This window comes from Polypterus senegalus, chromosome 14, assembly GCF_016835505.1.
Source record: "Polypterus senegalus isolate Bchr_013 chromosome 14, ASM1683550v1, whole genome shotgun sequence".
Lineage (NCBI taxonomy): Eukaryota > Metazoa > Chordata > Cladistia > Polypteriformes > Polypteridae > Polypterus > Polypterus senegalus.
Window position 1 is genome coordinate 129,081,451 of NC_053167.1, and position 12,458 is coordinate 129,093,908.

The 12,458-nt window shown below is 36.3% G+C and overlaps 1 protein-coding gene across 9 annotated transcripts in view; it reads right to left on the bottom strand.

The window, feature by feature from the left end:
* Positions 1–12,458, bottom strand: part of dnajc6 (DnaJ (Hsp40) homolog, subfamily C, member 6) — a 135,729-nt gene that overhangs the window by 98,258 nt on the left and 25,013 nt on the right. For 3 of the 9 annotated variants that reach the window (XM_039734943.1, XM_039734939.1, XM_039734938.1), the window contains exon 1: positions 6,058–6,439. In XM_039734943.1, coding sequence (XP_039590877.1) covers positions 6,058–6,250 — 193 coding nt within the window. In that variant the 5' untranslated portion in view covers positions 6,251–6,439. Of the gene's footprint in view, positions 1–6,057; positions 6,443–12,458 lie in introns of those variants that run through there. The other 6 variants (XM_039734947.1, XM_039734941.1, XM_039734946.1 and 3 more) reach the window with 5 other exon arrangements.

Below are 12,458 nucleotides of genomic sequence, written 5' to 3' on the forward strand. Positions count from 1 at the left end.
GCTCTTCTTTATGTATCTGGCTCTGTGTGCCTAATGCTGCTAATTACTTCCATTTCACAAGGATTTTAGTGGGATGCTCGCTTATGCTGGAGCAGGACAATCACCTTGTTCAATACATGAAGATTCTTGGTATTGGAACCATTAGAGATTTCTGTACTGACAAGACATTTGCATCCTTCAAACAATTAGGTTTCAATTACAATCTTCCAGCAACTATTTTTTCAATTAAATAAAGTAAATGTTTTTCTTAAAAGATACTTTCCAAATTCTCCTAATTTTTCTTCAGTGTCAATGGTAGAAATTATAACATCTGGCAATGAGAATATATTGTCACACACGTGCACATGGGAGGAAGCTTTGGTGATGGTAATTACCTGCCAAACCAGGGGTTGGCGCTGTGCTCTAATGCCATTTCTCTTCCTCCCTCTGCAGAACGGAAGATTGATGGCCATTCCATCACTGACGTCACTTCCGTTGTCTGCCGTCCTGGACCACCACCTTACTGTCTGGAACCAATATGACCAGAGGTTTGGCCATTTTGAAATTAGTTCTATTTTGAGCACTCATCTGAAAGGATTAATCTGTAACTTTTTGTGTGTATTTTGTGCTTAGAGCTTTTGTAATTATATGGGGTCACCAGGGTGGTGCCCCAACTCTTTTAGCTCCTCTTTACAATATGCAATGTTTGTGTACTCTGTCACTCTTATAGAAAAGTTTATCTCAGATGAGTTAATGCAATGGTGGCAAATGAACTTTTCAATCTGAGTTTCAAAGAAAGAATGGAATTCAGCTATTAAGATATGTTACTCACCAATCAGTGGAAAGTATGGTGTAATTCAACTAAAAATCAAATTCTGTACATAAGCCAAGACGCTAATTACAAGCAATATGTCATGATCTGGACTTTGTTTTGTATTTCTTCAGTCTGTTTCTTGGCCTCTAAAACTAAGGGAGACATCATTATAGGGGTTTTAGAGGTCAAGGAATGAAATGGTCTGATCAGTTTTTGGAGTTTTGGAAGATGCTACTTTTGAAATACTTCTTTCCACAACCAGTGGTCGAAGCGGAAAAAAAGAACTGGCAGTACACCTTATTGCTTTGGCTGATGAGTACTGAAACAATTTCAGAGAGTGGGGGAGTGTCTCCCTTGGAAGTCAAATAGTGCTGTGTTATAGTTATAAAGAATAGTGGAGAAAAGGTTGGGGAGAGCAATTCTCCCCCTTAGAAGTGTAAATGCTCTGTGAAATTAGATTGTTATTCTAAATACACGTTGGTAGTAGGGTGAAGTGCTGGCACCCTCTGGGTCACATACACTAACTGCTACTCATAATGCTGGTAAGGGGAAGTGCCAGTATAGAGTACCAGTTTTCAGTATTAAAAAGAATTCATGCACTCTCTGCGGCGATGCCATTTTTGTCTATTATGGTGGCCCCCATTGTTTGATATTTGTGATGCTGGGTTGCCTCATGACATCTTTACAGTGATGATATAAAGGTCAATATTATACACTTCCTGGCTGTCTAACTTTGTGGACAGTTCAAAGTAAACAAAGCAACCCATTCATTATTATTACTAAGCATGTTTGGTTACAAATGCTTTTCATTACTTTGACTTTAATTTATGCCTTGTGCTTCGGCTTGGGATACATGAAATCTGATGGTTATCAACTCTCTGCATACATTTCTCACTCTACAATATTGTCTCACGTTCTGTCCTTTGTTAATTTAATTCCAGCCCTCGTGAATTCAACTTTTGCTTGTTATTACAGTCACAATGATTCCATCTTACTATAAACTGCTGGCACCCTGTGAATTCAGTACACAGTGTTGTCCTCAGTGTTGTCGGTATTATGGTTTGGGACACTCGGATCATACTGGGGAGGAGTCATCCGTACTGACCCCTACTCTCTTTTTTGTTTCTTTTTCTGGTTTCTTTGTGGTGGTGGCCTGCGCCACCTCCACCTACTCAAAGCTTCATGATGCTCCAACAATGATGGATGGATTAAAAGGCAGAACTCTACGTGACCATCTTTATCATCAAGCCCTTCCGTGAGAGCCCTAAATACAAAGAGTACTGATCATTTATGTTAGGTAGAATGCCCAGAGGGGGCTGGGCGGTCTCAAGGTCTGGAATCCCTACAGATTTTATTTTTTCTCCAGCTGTCTGGAGCTTTTTTTGTTTTTTCTGTCCCCCCTGGCCATTGAACCTTACTCTTATTCGATGTTAATTAATTTTGATTAATTTTGTTTTCTTATTGTGTCTTTTATTTTTCTATTCTTTATTATGTAAAAGCACTTTGAGCTACTGTTTGTATGAAAATGTGCTATATAAATAAATGTTGTTGTTGTTGTTATTGGCTCTCTGTTAAGTCAACTCCCTTTCATTGTCACATCACTTAACACGAAGGTGCAAATGAGTGAAAAAATTTGTGCGGAAAGCCCACAGTAGTAGAACAATTTTAACACAATATACAGTGGTATACACATAATAAATACATTTAAATGTGAATTCACCAATCACACACTGTGCAAAAATAAACACATTACAAAAGTAAACACCTAGACATATTTAAATCTGAACTCTGTATACATACTAACAACACAAAAACATGATGTGGTGGAACAGATAGTGCAAATAATGTATCAGCTGCATGGATGTGTGTGTTACAGGACAGGGTGTCGATAACGGTTAGTACCAGACACTGGGCAGAGTTCAGCATCCTAACTACTTGATGGAAGAAGCCATTCCAGAACCTGCTGCTCCAGGGACCTGATGCTGCTGCATCATCTACCTGAAGGTAATAGTGAGGACAATTCATGTCTTGGATGAATGGATGTCATTGATAATTCTCCTGGTCTAATAAAGCAATGCACAACGAGGAAGCTTGAAACAGAGCAGCCATACTCAGTGCTGCCATTGTTACGACAATGCACTATTACACCTAATATATCCACAGCAGTATTAAGAGTTTCACCCAAAATAATACTGCATAGTGAAAGATTTGTTGTGATGCCTATTACATTGCCTGCTTGTCAATGTACCTTACGTAATTAGACAAATCCTAATCCACGCACTATAACATAGTGGAAAATCAAAGTCCTAATCAATTCAAAATTAAAAAGAATAATTTTGCAATTTTCCCTCTGAAGAAGTGACCAAAGCTCCTTTACAATGTATTAATATTTGTATTAAGTAATCTTTCTGGGCATCTGTTAATCTTGTAGAAGCTTCCATGTCTTTCAGTGACAAGTTTATTTGGCTATCGAATTTCATAGATCTCCCAAATAGCTAGAGATATAGTACCACTTTATATAATCTTAAAAAATCTGGGAGTCGTCTCCCCTAAACTTTCTTGTATACTCAGAAATGGGAATGAATATTTGAGGAGTAAACCGCAAGACAATGATTATATTTTTATATTATGTACATTAAAGAACCATCAACAACAAATCAAATTAAATGAATAATATATTGAACAATTATTATAAAAGTAAAGTTGAATAAATTGGACTCTGCAGCTGCATGAATAAAAGGTAAAGTACTACTTCAGTTAACGGAAATAGCCCAAATGTTGATAGAAATCTACACTTTGTACCTAATACTTATATTCAAAATTTGGTTGACCTAAAGTGAAAGCGTACTCAAGTTATCGAGTTTACAGACACACACAAACACAATTCCAAAAATTGCATTTTCTGACTCTGGGAGGTTTAAAATGTCTAAATTCATCAAAATCTCGAAATGGAACTTTTGAAGGATTCCAATACTTTCACTATACTTCATATATGAGAAAGTCCGGGAGCTATAAAATGTCGAGACTCCAAAAAACCTCGACATTGAATCTTTGGATGATTACAATACTATCCCTATACTTTAGAAAATAAAAACCAATAGAAGAGGGAGGAAAAATGGACACAAAAACTAAAGTCACATAACTGTTTTTTGGTTGAGTGTAAAAATACATGTTCTAACTAATTAAAATTAAAGAAAACTAGGAAAATATAAAAATGCAACTTAAATGTAACATCCATCCATCCATTATCCAACACGCTATATCCTAACTACAGGGTCACGGGGGTCTGCTGGAGATAATCCCAGCCAACACAGGGTGCAAGGCAGAAAACCACCCCGGGCAGGGCGCCAGCCCACCGCAGTAACGAACAATTTTGATTAGAACAAACCATTCAGCCCAACAAAGCTCAACAGTTCTCAGTGACTTAAGTTATGCAAAATGTCATCAAGTCGTGATCTCAAGGTTCCCAAAGCACTGATATCTATCACAGTACTCATACTCACTTTTAACAGCAATGCAGTTTATCACAGTGTAATATGGCAATAGCTGGTGCAAACTGGTTTTATGGCTCATGGGCCAAAAAAGAAATGTCCTGGCATATCAAATGAAAGATGGAGCTTCACAAAATGGATAAGACCAGAATATGATAAAGGATTTTGAAAGATTAAGTAAGATGGAGAAATGGAATACAAAAATGTCACATTAGAAAATGTCTTGTTTTACAAAAGATTTGACCCAGGGATGTGTAGGATTTGGAGAAACCAGGCAAGTTTAGGGTGAGGCGTGATCTCTTCTGAGTCATGCAGTCTTTTTAGGAGCAAATAGAGAGTTTCAAGCACATGCTAGTTGTATCAGGAGTAAGGGAGACCGATTAGAGGTTAACCTCTACAATATATGAAAAAGACTTTAAAAAGGATACATAGCTATACAGATAAAACAGTATGTACAATATTTCAGGTTTACACTAGATTACAGATACTTATTCGGATCAACAAAAACTCATGTGATGGTCAGTTTTCAATCAAATTTGTATTGCCTCACCTAAAAGATGGTAATCAACTATGTTTATGATACAGGTTATCCATTTTAACTGCCCATGGAGAAATATACTGAATAAAATGTACACTTTCTAGATGAAGGATAATGTATACAAGCAATATTTATCTCCCTTCAAGTAAGCACTGGCTTTTAAAAGCATTTCACTAGACTACAAGTAATAAATAACACATAAGCCCTTACTTGTCATATTTTGAAATATTTAATACTTATAATAAGTGATTGAATGAATCTGTCCATCTTACTATACAACTGTAAACATAATGTCTGTTATAATTCATTTCTGAATTATTTCTTTAGTGTATAAAAATGCATTTAGTTAAATGGGATTGGTTATGTCATTTTGAGGTCTGTAATCCATCTGCAGTCTGTGTATATTTAAAAGGCCATTAGAACAGTTCAAACTGTACGTTTTTTCTTTTTTTGTACATACATATATACACAAAATGGCACATGCGCATGTAAAACTCTGCTTTTTCATATATAGTTTTAAAATTCCGCAATGACAGGCTACCTTTTTAAAGTGTTAAGTATTTAATGGTCTCTCCTGCAATAGAAATACTGCATTTCATCCCTAATGATTGATGGCATTAGTACTTGATCTATCTTTCCTTGTAAGTTAAAAGAAAAACTCAATAATTCACAAATAGGATAATAAAGTCCACCATAAAATATTGTTTTCAATATAAAAAACAGCTCAAAGACACTGATTAAACTATCCGGTTATTTTTCTCAAAAATCAACACAGGCTTGTCATTAAAATGGAGTCTCAAAACCAAAATTCCTTTCACATTTTGTATGTATGCTACAATGACGAAGACTGAAGTTTTGACATAAAATTGTTTATTTTAATTCACGTGTTTGCACATTGTATGAGTATCTTTTAACAAAAAAGGCGATATGTCTGGAGACGCCGTAAATCGTTTTGAAGGAGAAATTGGCTTTAAGATAAAGAAAAAAAAAAACACAAAAGCATGAGCGCAAAATCAATAATTCACAGAGGGTTAGGCTTAACACAGACAGAGAGAGAGCTATGTCAGTTTCTCAAGCATCTCCCCTTCTGTTGTGTGGTGTAAAAACACTGAAACAGGGACACAGGCACACGTAAAAATCCACGCACAGAGACACAGACACAGACACAGAGCCACACACACACGCGTGCGCGTCTGCCTGCCTCTGACAGAGAAGCGTATAGTAATTTGTATTACCTGAGCTGTCCATGGTGCTGAAGGTCTCCCGTCTGGTCTGGCCTCCTGTCACCGCTGCTTCTGCTGAAGAGCTGCTGCTCTGCGGGAAGCTGCCTCTCTCCTTGTTATTGAAGTCACCGCTGTTGTCGACGAGCTGCAAAGATTCATAACCATCATAACTAGTCTTTTTCTTGTAGCCACCTAGCAAGCTCATGGGCGCACGGATTCCTCTCAAACCTGTGTCTTACGTGCAAAAGAAAGAAACCTGCATGCTCTGTTGCTGAAAAATAATTAAAGGAGATTGGGGGCTTAACCACTCCTCGTTCCTCCTGCCTGTGAAAAAACCCTTCATAAGGAATGCATTTACTACACTACTCAGCACAGCCCAGCACAGCACAGCACACACAAGCAGCAGACTGCTCTCCCTGCTGATTTAATGGGTCCTTTCAGGGCTTCCTCCTGGCAGAAGGCCAGTTCTCACAATAGCACAGAAAAGAATTAGGTGTCTAAAACCTGCCTGCTTTTTATTTAAAGCTATTTCTATTCTAAATATGTAGTTGGGAGTGCCTGGCCATTTAATTTAAGCATGTTCTGTTTTTTTACATATTAGTGTTTTAGAATTACTCAAATATATCAGCATAATATTTACAGAAAGTCAAGAGTTCCAGACAATATTCAAAATTAACTGTCTGCTGGTGGCCCTGTTTAACCACAAGAATATAACTTTACATAATTATAAACAAATGTCAGAAACTAACTCTTCTTTCTGGAACACAGAGATGGTTTTCTTAAGGCTACATGGGAATATCTTGGATAGCACAAGAAAGGCTAAACAGAGGCAATAAAATATTTAACATGTAGCAGAGTCTGTGAAGAGCACTGGGAATGTTCAGTAATGGCACTGCGATTAAAGCTGCCAATTATGCACATAATGCAAATTAAAACATGTTATTACTAGGAACAAAAAGACTAGATTTGCATGCATGCCCTTAAAAATTAAACAATATTTAAACATAATCTTGCAGTAGTACAAACCTTACATTAAAAATAACTTAGTTGCAAAACAATTACATTTGTTTTCAAAGAGCTGGAGAATGTTTATTTTAGCATGCATCCAAAATGGAAAGAAATTAAGGAAAATACGTTCCCTTTGTATTTTTCAGCACAGAAAAAACCTGTACTAACCTTCATTTTAAGGTAACTTACTTCTTTCAGAATGATAAATAAATTATACTATGCCTATTTCCATTGTTTAATGAAATTAATTGCTAATGTTATATATGCAATATACCTTGATATACTTAGCCGTATATGACAATGAAATGTATAATTATATTAGTATGCATAAATCATATAAAATAATGAAATACATACTGGACTATACCACATACTGCATATATACATATTTATACACACAGTATATATATATATAAATATACATACGGTATAATATAATATTTATATATATAAATTAATACCTTTTGTTATCAATATACTATTAAACTGATTTTATAACACAGCCAAGACATTCCTAGTGTTTCTGTTTGCTATTGTTTCTTGAAATGGCCGTTTTTTAATTTATTATTCACAAATGACTTCAAAGCCCCATTTTCAGCAGCCGTTCCTTCAGTGTCCTAATGGTCAACTCCCTTCACTTATCTATCCTTGTTTAGTTATTTTAAATGCCTATTGTTTGTTAGATAAACCTTCTTAATTGCATTAACACCATTGAAGCCTGTTATTCTGTTTACTTGGATTACAAACTACTGGCCTTCGTAAAGTTCAGTTCTGGGTTCACAAATGACAAAAATGAAATGGCTTTCTCAAGAAACATGTCAGTATGCTGGGTTCTTGCATAATGATGGTTATTTCACGTGACAGATTGCCAAAAAAACTGAAGATTTCACACAAAGGTGCCTACAGTATTATTGTCTTGAGAAAAAAGGATGAACCAGGTCTGATCAGGATACAGAAATAAGGAGAAGGTTGAGATGCACAACAGCATAAGAGGAGAAGGACATCAGAGTGTGTAGTGTGGTGAACAAATGCAAATGGTATAATCTGCAACAGAGAAAAATGTTGGTATAAGTGGTACAGTTTCAAAGAATAAGCTACATCTGAAACTGAAAAATGAAAAGATTAAAATGGGCAAAAGAACAGAGACATTGGATGGAAGATGACTGGAAAAACATTTTCTGCAAAGCATCTTGGTGTCATCTTTTCTCTGTTTTCAAAAGTCTCTGGTATTTGCTGAGTGTTTAAGAAAGAAGCCAACTGAAGACCAGTAAGGAGATTGTTTCTTACACTACACATTCTGAGTTCCTTCTCTTCTTATATAGTTGACTGTGCCTCCCATCCCCTTCTTTTTGTATCCTAGTTAGATAAGTTTGTTCCCTTCTCTATTCTAATATACATCTTTATACAAAATCTTCAGTTTCTTAGCAATCTGTCACAAGGAACAGCCTTCATTCTGCAAAAAAAGACAGACATGTTTCTGGAGAAAACCGTTTCATTTTATTCATTTATGGACCCAGAACTGAATTTTAGGAATGCCAGTACCTTGCAACCCAAGTGAACAGAATAACGGGTTTTAGCCATTCTAATGCAAGTACAAAATTTTACCTAATAATCAATTAGCATTTAAAATGACTAATTAAAGATAGGCTAAAGTAGGTGACCGTTAGGACACTAATGGAATGTCTGCTAAATTTGGACTTTACAGCCATATGTGAATAATAAATTAAAAAGTAGTAATTTTAATCAGTAATAATCATTAGCAGCATACTAATGTCTGCTGTACATTTAAATCAAATTAACGATTTATTGATAAAAAAAAAATTTCTATTAAAAACATGAAAACTTCAGGGTGTGTCCAGACTTTTGACTGGTAGTGTCAAAAATATAGATATAAATATTCTTAGATCTGAATCACAGTCTGATAATTTGGATGGTGATCAACCAGGTAGCACTTGTGGTTGATCAGCCAGTCGTCAAATATCCACCATGTCCTCTCATTTGTGAGGAGCAGATCATAGACATGCTATACAGTACCTGTCAAATAATACAAAAACTACACAGTATGTGTTTCGCCCTTATTCGGGCTTAACAAGTGTGCGCACTTTTGCATTCTCTTATGGGGATCAAACTTTGGACGTCAGTGTCTGAGGCAAAACCTCTGACATTGAGCCATGGAGGGTGGTTCGCTGATTTGACAGAGTGAAGATCAGAGTATTACAATCTTAGTTCTAAATTGCAATATGATTATTTGTGATCTGCTTCTTGAATCTGATAAGATGTGGCAGATGTTTGCCGACTGGCTGACCAACGACAAGCGTTACCTGGTAGGTAACCAATCAAATAATCAAGACACACTCACATACACACACACACACATATATATATATATATATATATATATATATATATATATATATATATATATATATATATATATACATACATACATTCACCTGTTATACTGGCACTACAGTATCATTCTAAGCACTTGAACAGGTTACCTACAGTACTTCCACAAGATGTATCTTTATTTTGTAAGCATGTGGATCATGCACACTGAATAGCAAATACAGCAGTATTATGGCACAAATACAACAAATAAACACAATTTTTAATATCGATCTGCATCTGCCTAATCAAACCAAAGAAGGCACTTTCTTCCCCAATTATTGCAATTCCCCATTTCCCAAATTATAAATCATGTGTTTGAAAGTTAGAGCTTACTAGGCTTCTTTCCAAGGCTATCATAAATTGCATCTTCAAGAGATTATGTGATAAAACTTAGGTGGTGAACTTCACAAGCTGGGGGCTGTCAAACAGTAGTGTCCGCTGTTACTATTTTATATCTTAAATCACATATTTAATGGCCCAAGCTCCAAATGGCAATGACAAGGCTATCTATTAGCTCCTAACTGCTCCTAACTGTCCCTGCCTGATCATGTCTAGAATTTACTGTTATTCCAGAATATGAAATTGACTGAAATCATCAACTGAAACATCTCACAAAACCATTAGATGACACCAGTCATAGCTTTATGTGTGATTGCTTTCCATACCATGCAGAAACATTGAAAAGCAAAAAAATACTTTCAAAGCTATTTTTGTGACTCCATGCACTACCAGATGAAATATTGCCACCCGGTTCTGACAATTAGATGCCTGTACTTTTTTTAGAATCTTTGTAGCAAAGATAAAATTTATGAAGATGTCACTAAATGCATACAGAAGTGAAGCAGTGCAGACAACAGTGAAGTTCAGCCGATATGTCATTCTTTATTTTGGTGTGTGTATTTAATAAGCTTTACACTTACGCCATAGAACTGGCAATAAGCTTTAATGCTATTAATATTAGTAGCAGTAGTAGTAGTGACAATAGTAGCAATAATAGTATACCTCACCTACTTACGAAATACTAGTTCATATACAATATATATTTCATTTCTACTTATTTTTATTATTATTATGTTTTGTTATGTCTGTGTGAATAATATTTTTGGGCTCTGCCAAGAGAAACACTGGGAAAAATTTTCATTTGCAAAGACTTCCAGAAAAAGGGGATTTCATTAGAAGTCAAGCAAAATTACACCTTTTATTGGCTAACTAAAAAGATTACAATATGCGAGTTTTCAGGCGAGTTTCTCTCTTCAGGGAAGATGGAAACAAAGCTCCTAGTTAAGCATTGCTTGGTTTATTGTACCAAAACAATACTAACTTAAAATTGTAAAAAAGTGTCACCACACCCTGGTAAGAACACTGGAGCAGCACAACTGCTGAACAGTCCAAGCCTGAGACTTTTGAAGTGTCATCCTCCATAACGTTCCCCCCTCTAGATTACTCTGCACTCTGACAACACATGAAGAAAATAACGGACCTCAGATAAGTGAGAAAGACAACAGCTGCAGTCATCCTGCCCATATTCTATAGGGTTCTCCTGGCAAAGCCTGATGTGGATTGTACACTGAATGACTCTTTAATACAAGGCAAGTATAAATGTATTATTTGTGTCCTGATTTGTTTTTGGTGGTTTGTATTTGAGGTAGTACTATTGGTGGAATTACCTTTAAAAAGCAAATTCAGAGCAGTGAACCTGGACATAAGCAGGAAATTCCTCAGTTTTTGACAGCCAATCATCTTTTTTAGTGATAAATGTTTAAAGAAGACAAAATTTTCCCAGTCTCCCCAGCATACAGTGGGGGAAATATGTAGTGAACAGGTCAACCGTTTTTCCAGTAAATATACTGGAATTCCAATGAGGCTATTCACATGAAATTCTAACCAGACACTGGTATAAACATAAAGAAATCCACAAAAACAAAGATTTCACAACATTAAAGGCCATGTAATAAATAGGAATGAGGGAAAAAATATTGAACACACAAAGAAAAAGGAGTACACCAAAGCAAGAATAGGCAAGAAACCTGCTAAAATCCCTAAACAGTTTGAAAGTATTTCTATCTACTATTTGTGCAGATTGATATCAGTTGGGTTAATACATACTGGTGGGCTATAAAAGGGGTTTTTGCTAATATGGTGTTACACAAGAAACATCCCAATGATAGGTAAAAGCAAAGAGCTCTCCCAAGACCTTCGGAATCTGATTGTTGCAAACCATATCGTTGGAGCTAGTTACAGACATACTTTAAAACTTTGGGATCTTCCAGTAAGCATCATTGGGGACATTATCTGTAAGTGGAAGGAAAATTACTCCACCATCACCTGGCCACACACTGAGAAGCAGAGAAGATCAGCCCAAGAGCCAAGGACCCCTCAGTAAGAACTCCAGAAAGATGTGGAGACAGCAGGTGCAATTGTTAGTGTGAAAACAACAGGCAATGCCATCCACTGGCATTGCCTTTATATGCGCTCACCTGCAAGACACCGTTACTGAAGAAAAGGCATGTTGAAGCTTATTTAAAGTTTACTACACAATATTTGGACTAGCCAGTGAGAATGTAGTCTGGTCAGATGAGACCAAAGTTGAATTTTTTGGCTCTCATACTACACACCATGTTTGGAGGAGAAATGGCACTGCACATCACCCAAAAAACACCAAGTCTAGAGGTGGAACACCAAGGTGTGGGACTGTTTCTTATCTCATTGTACTGGCAAACTTCATGTAATTGAAGGAACAATGAATTGGGCCATGCACTAAGAGATTCCTGAAATGAATCTACTGCCATCCACCAAGACGATGAAGATGAGATGTGGGTGGACCATCCAGCAGGACAACGATCTAAAACATATAGCAAATGAAACTTTCAATTGGTTTCAGAGAAAGAAAATCAAGTTATTAGAATGGCCCAGTCAATCGCTTGACTCATATCCAATTGAACATTTGTGGAAGGAACTAAAGATCAGGGTTCACATGAGGGCTCCCCAGAATCTTCAAAATTTAAAGACAATCA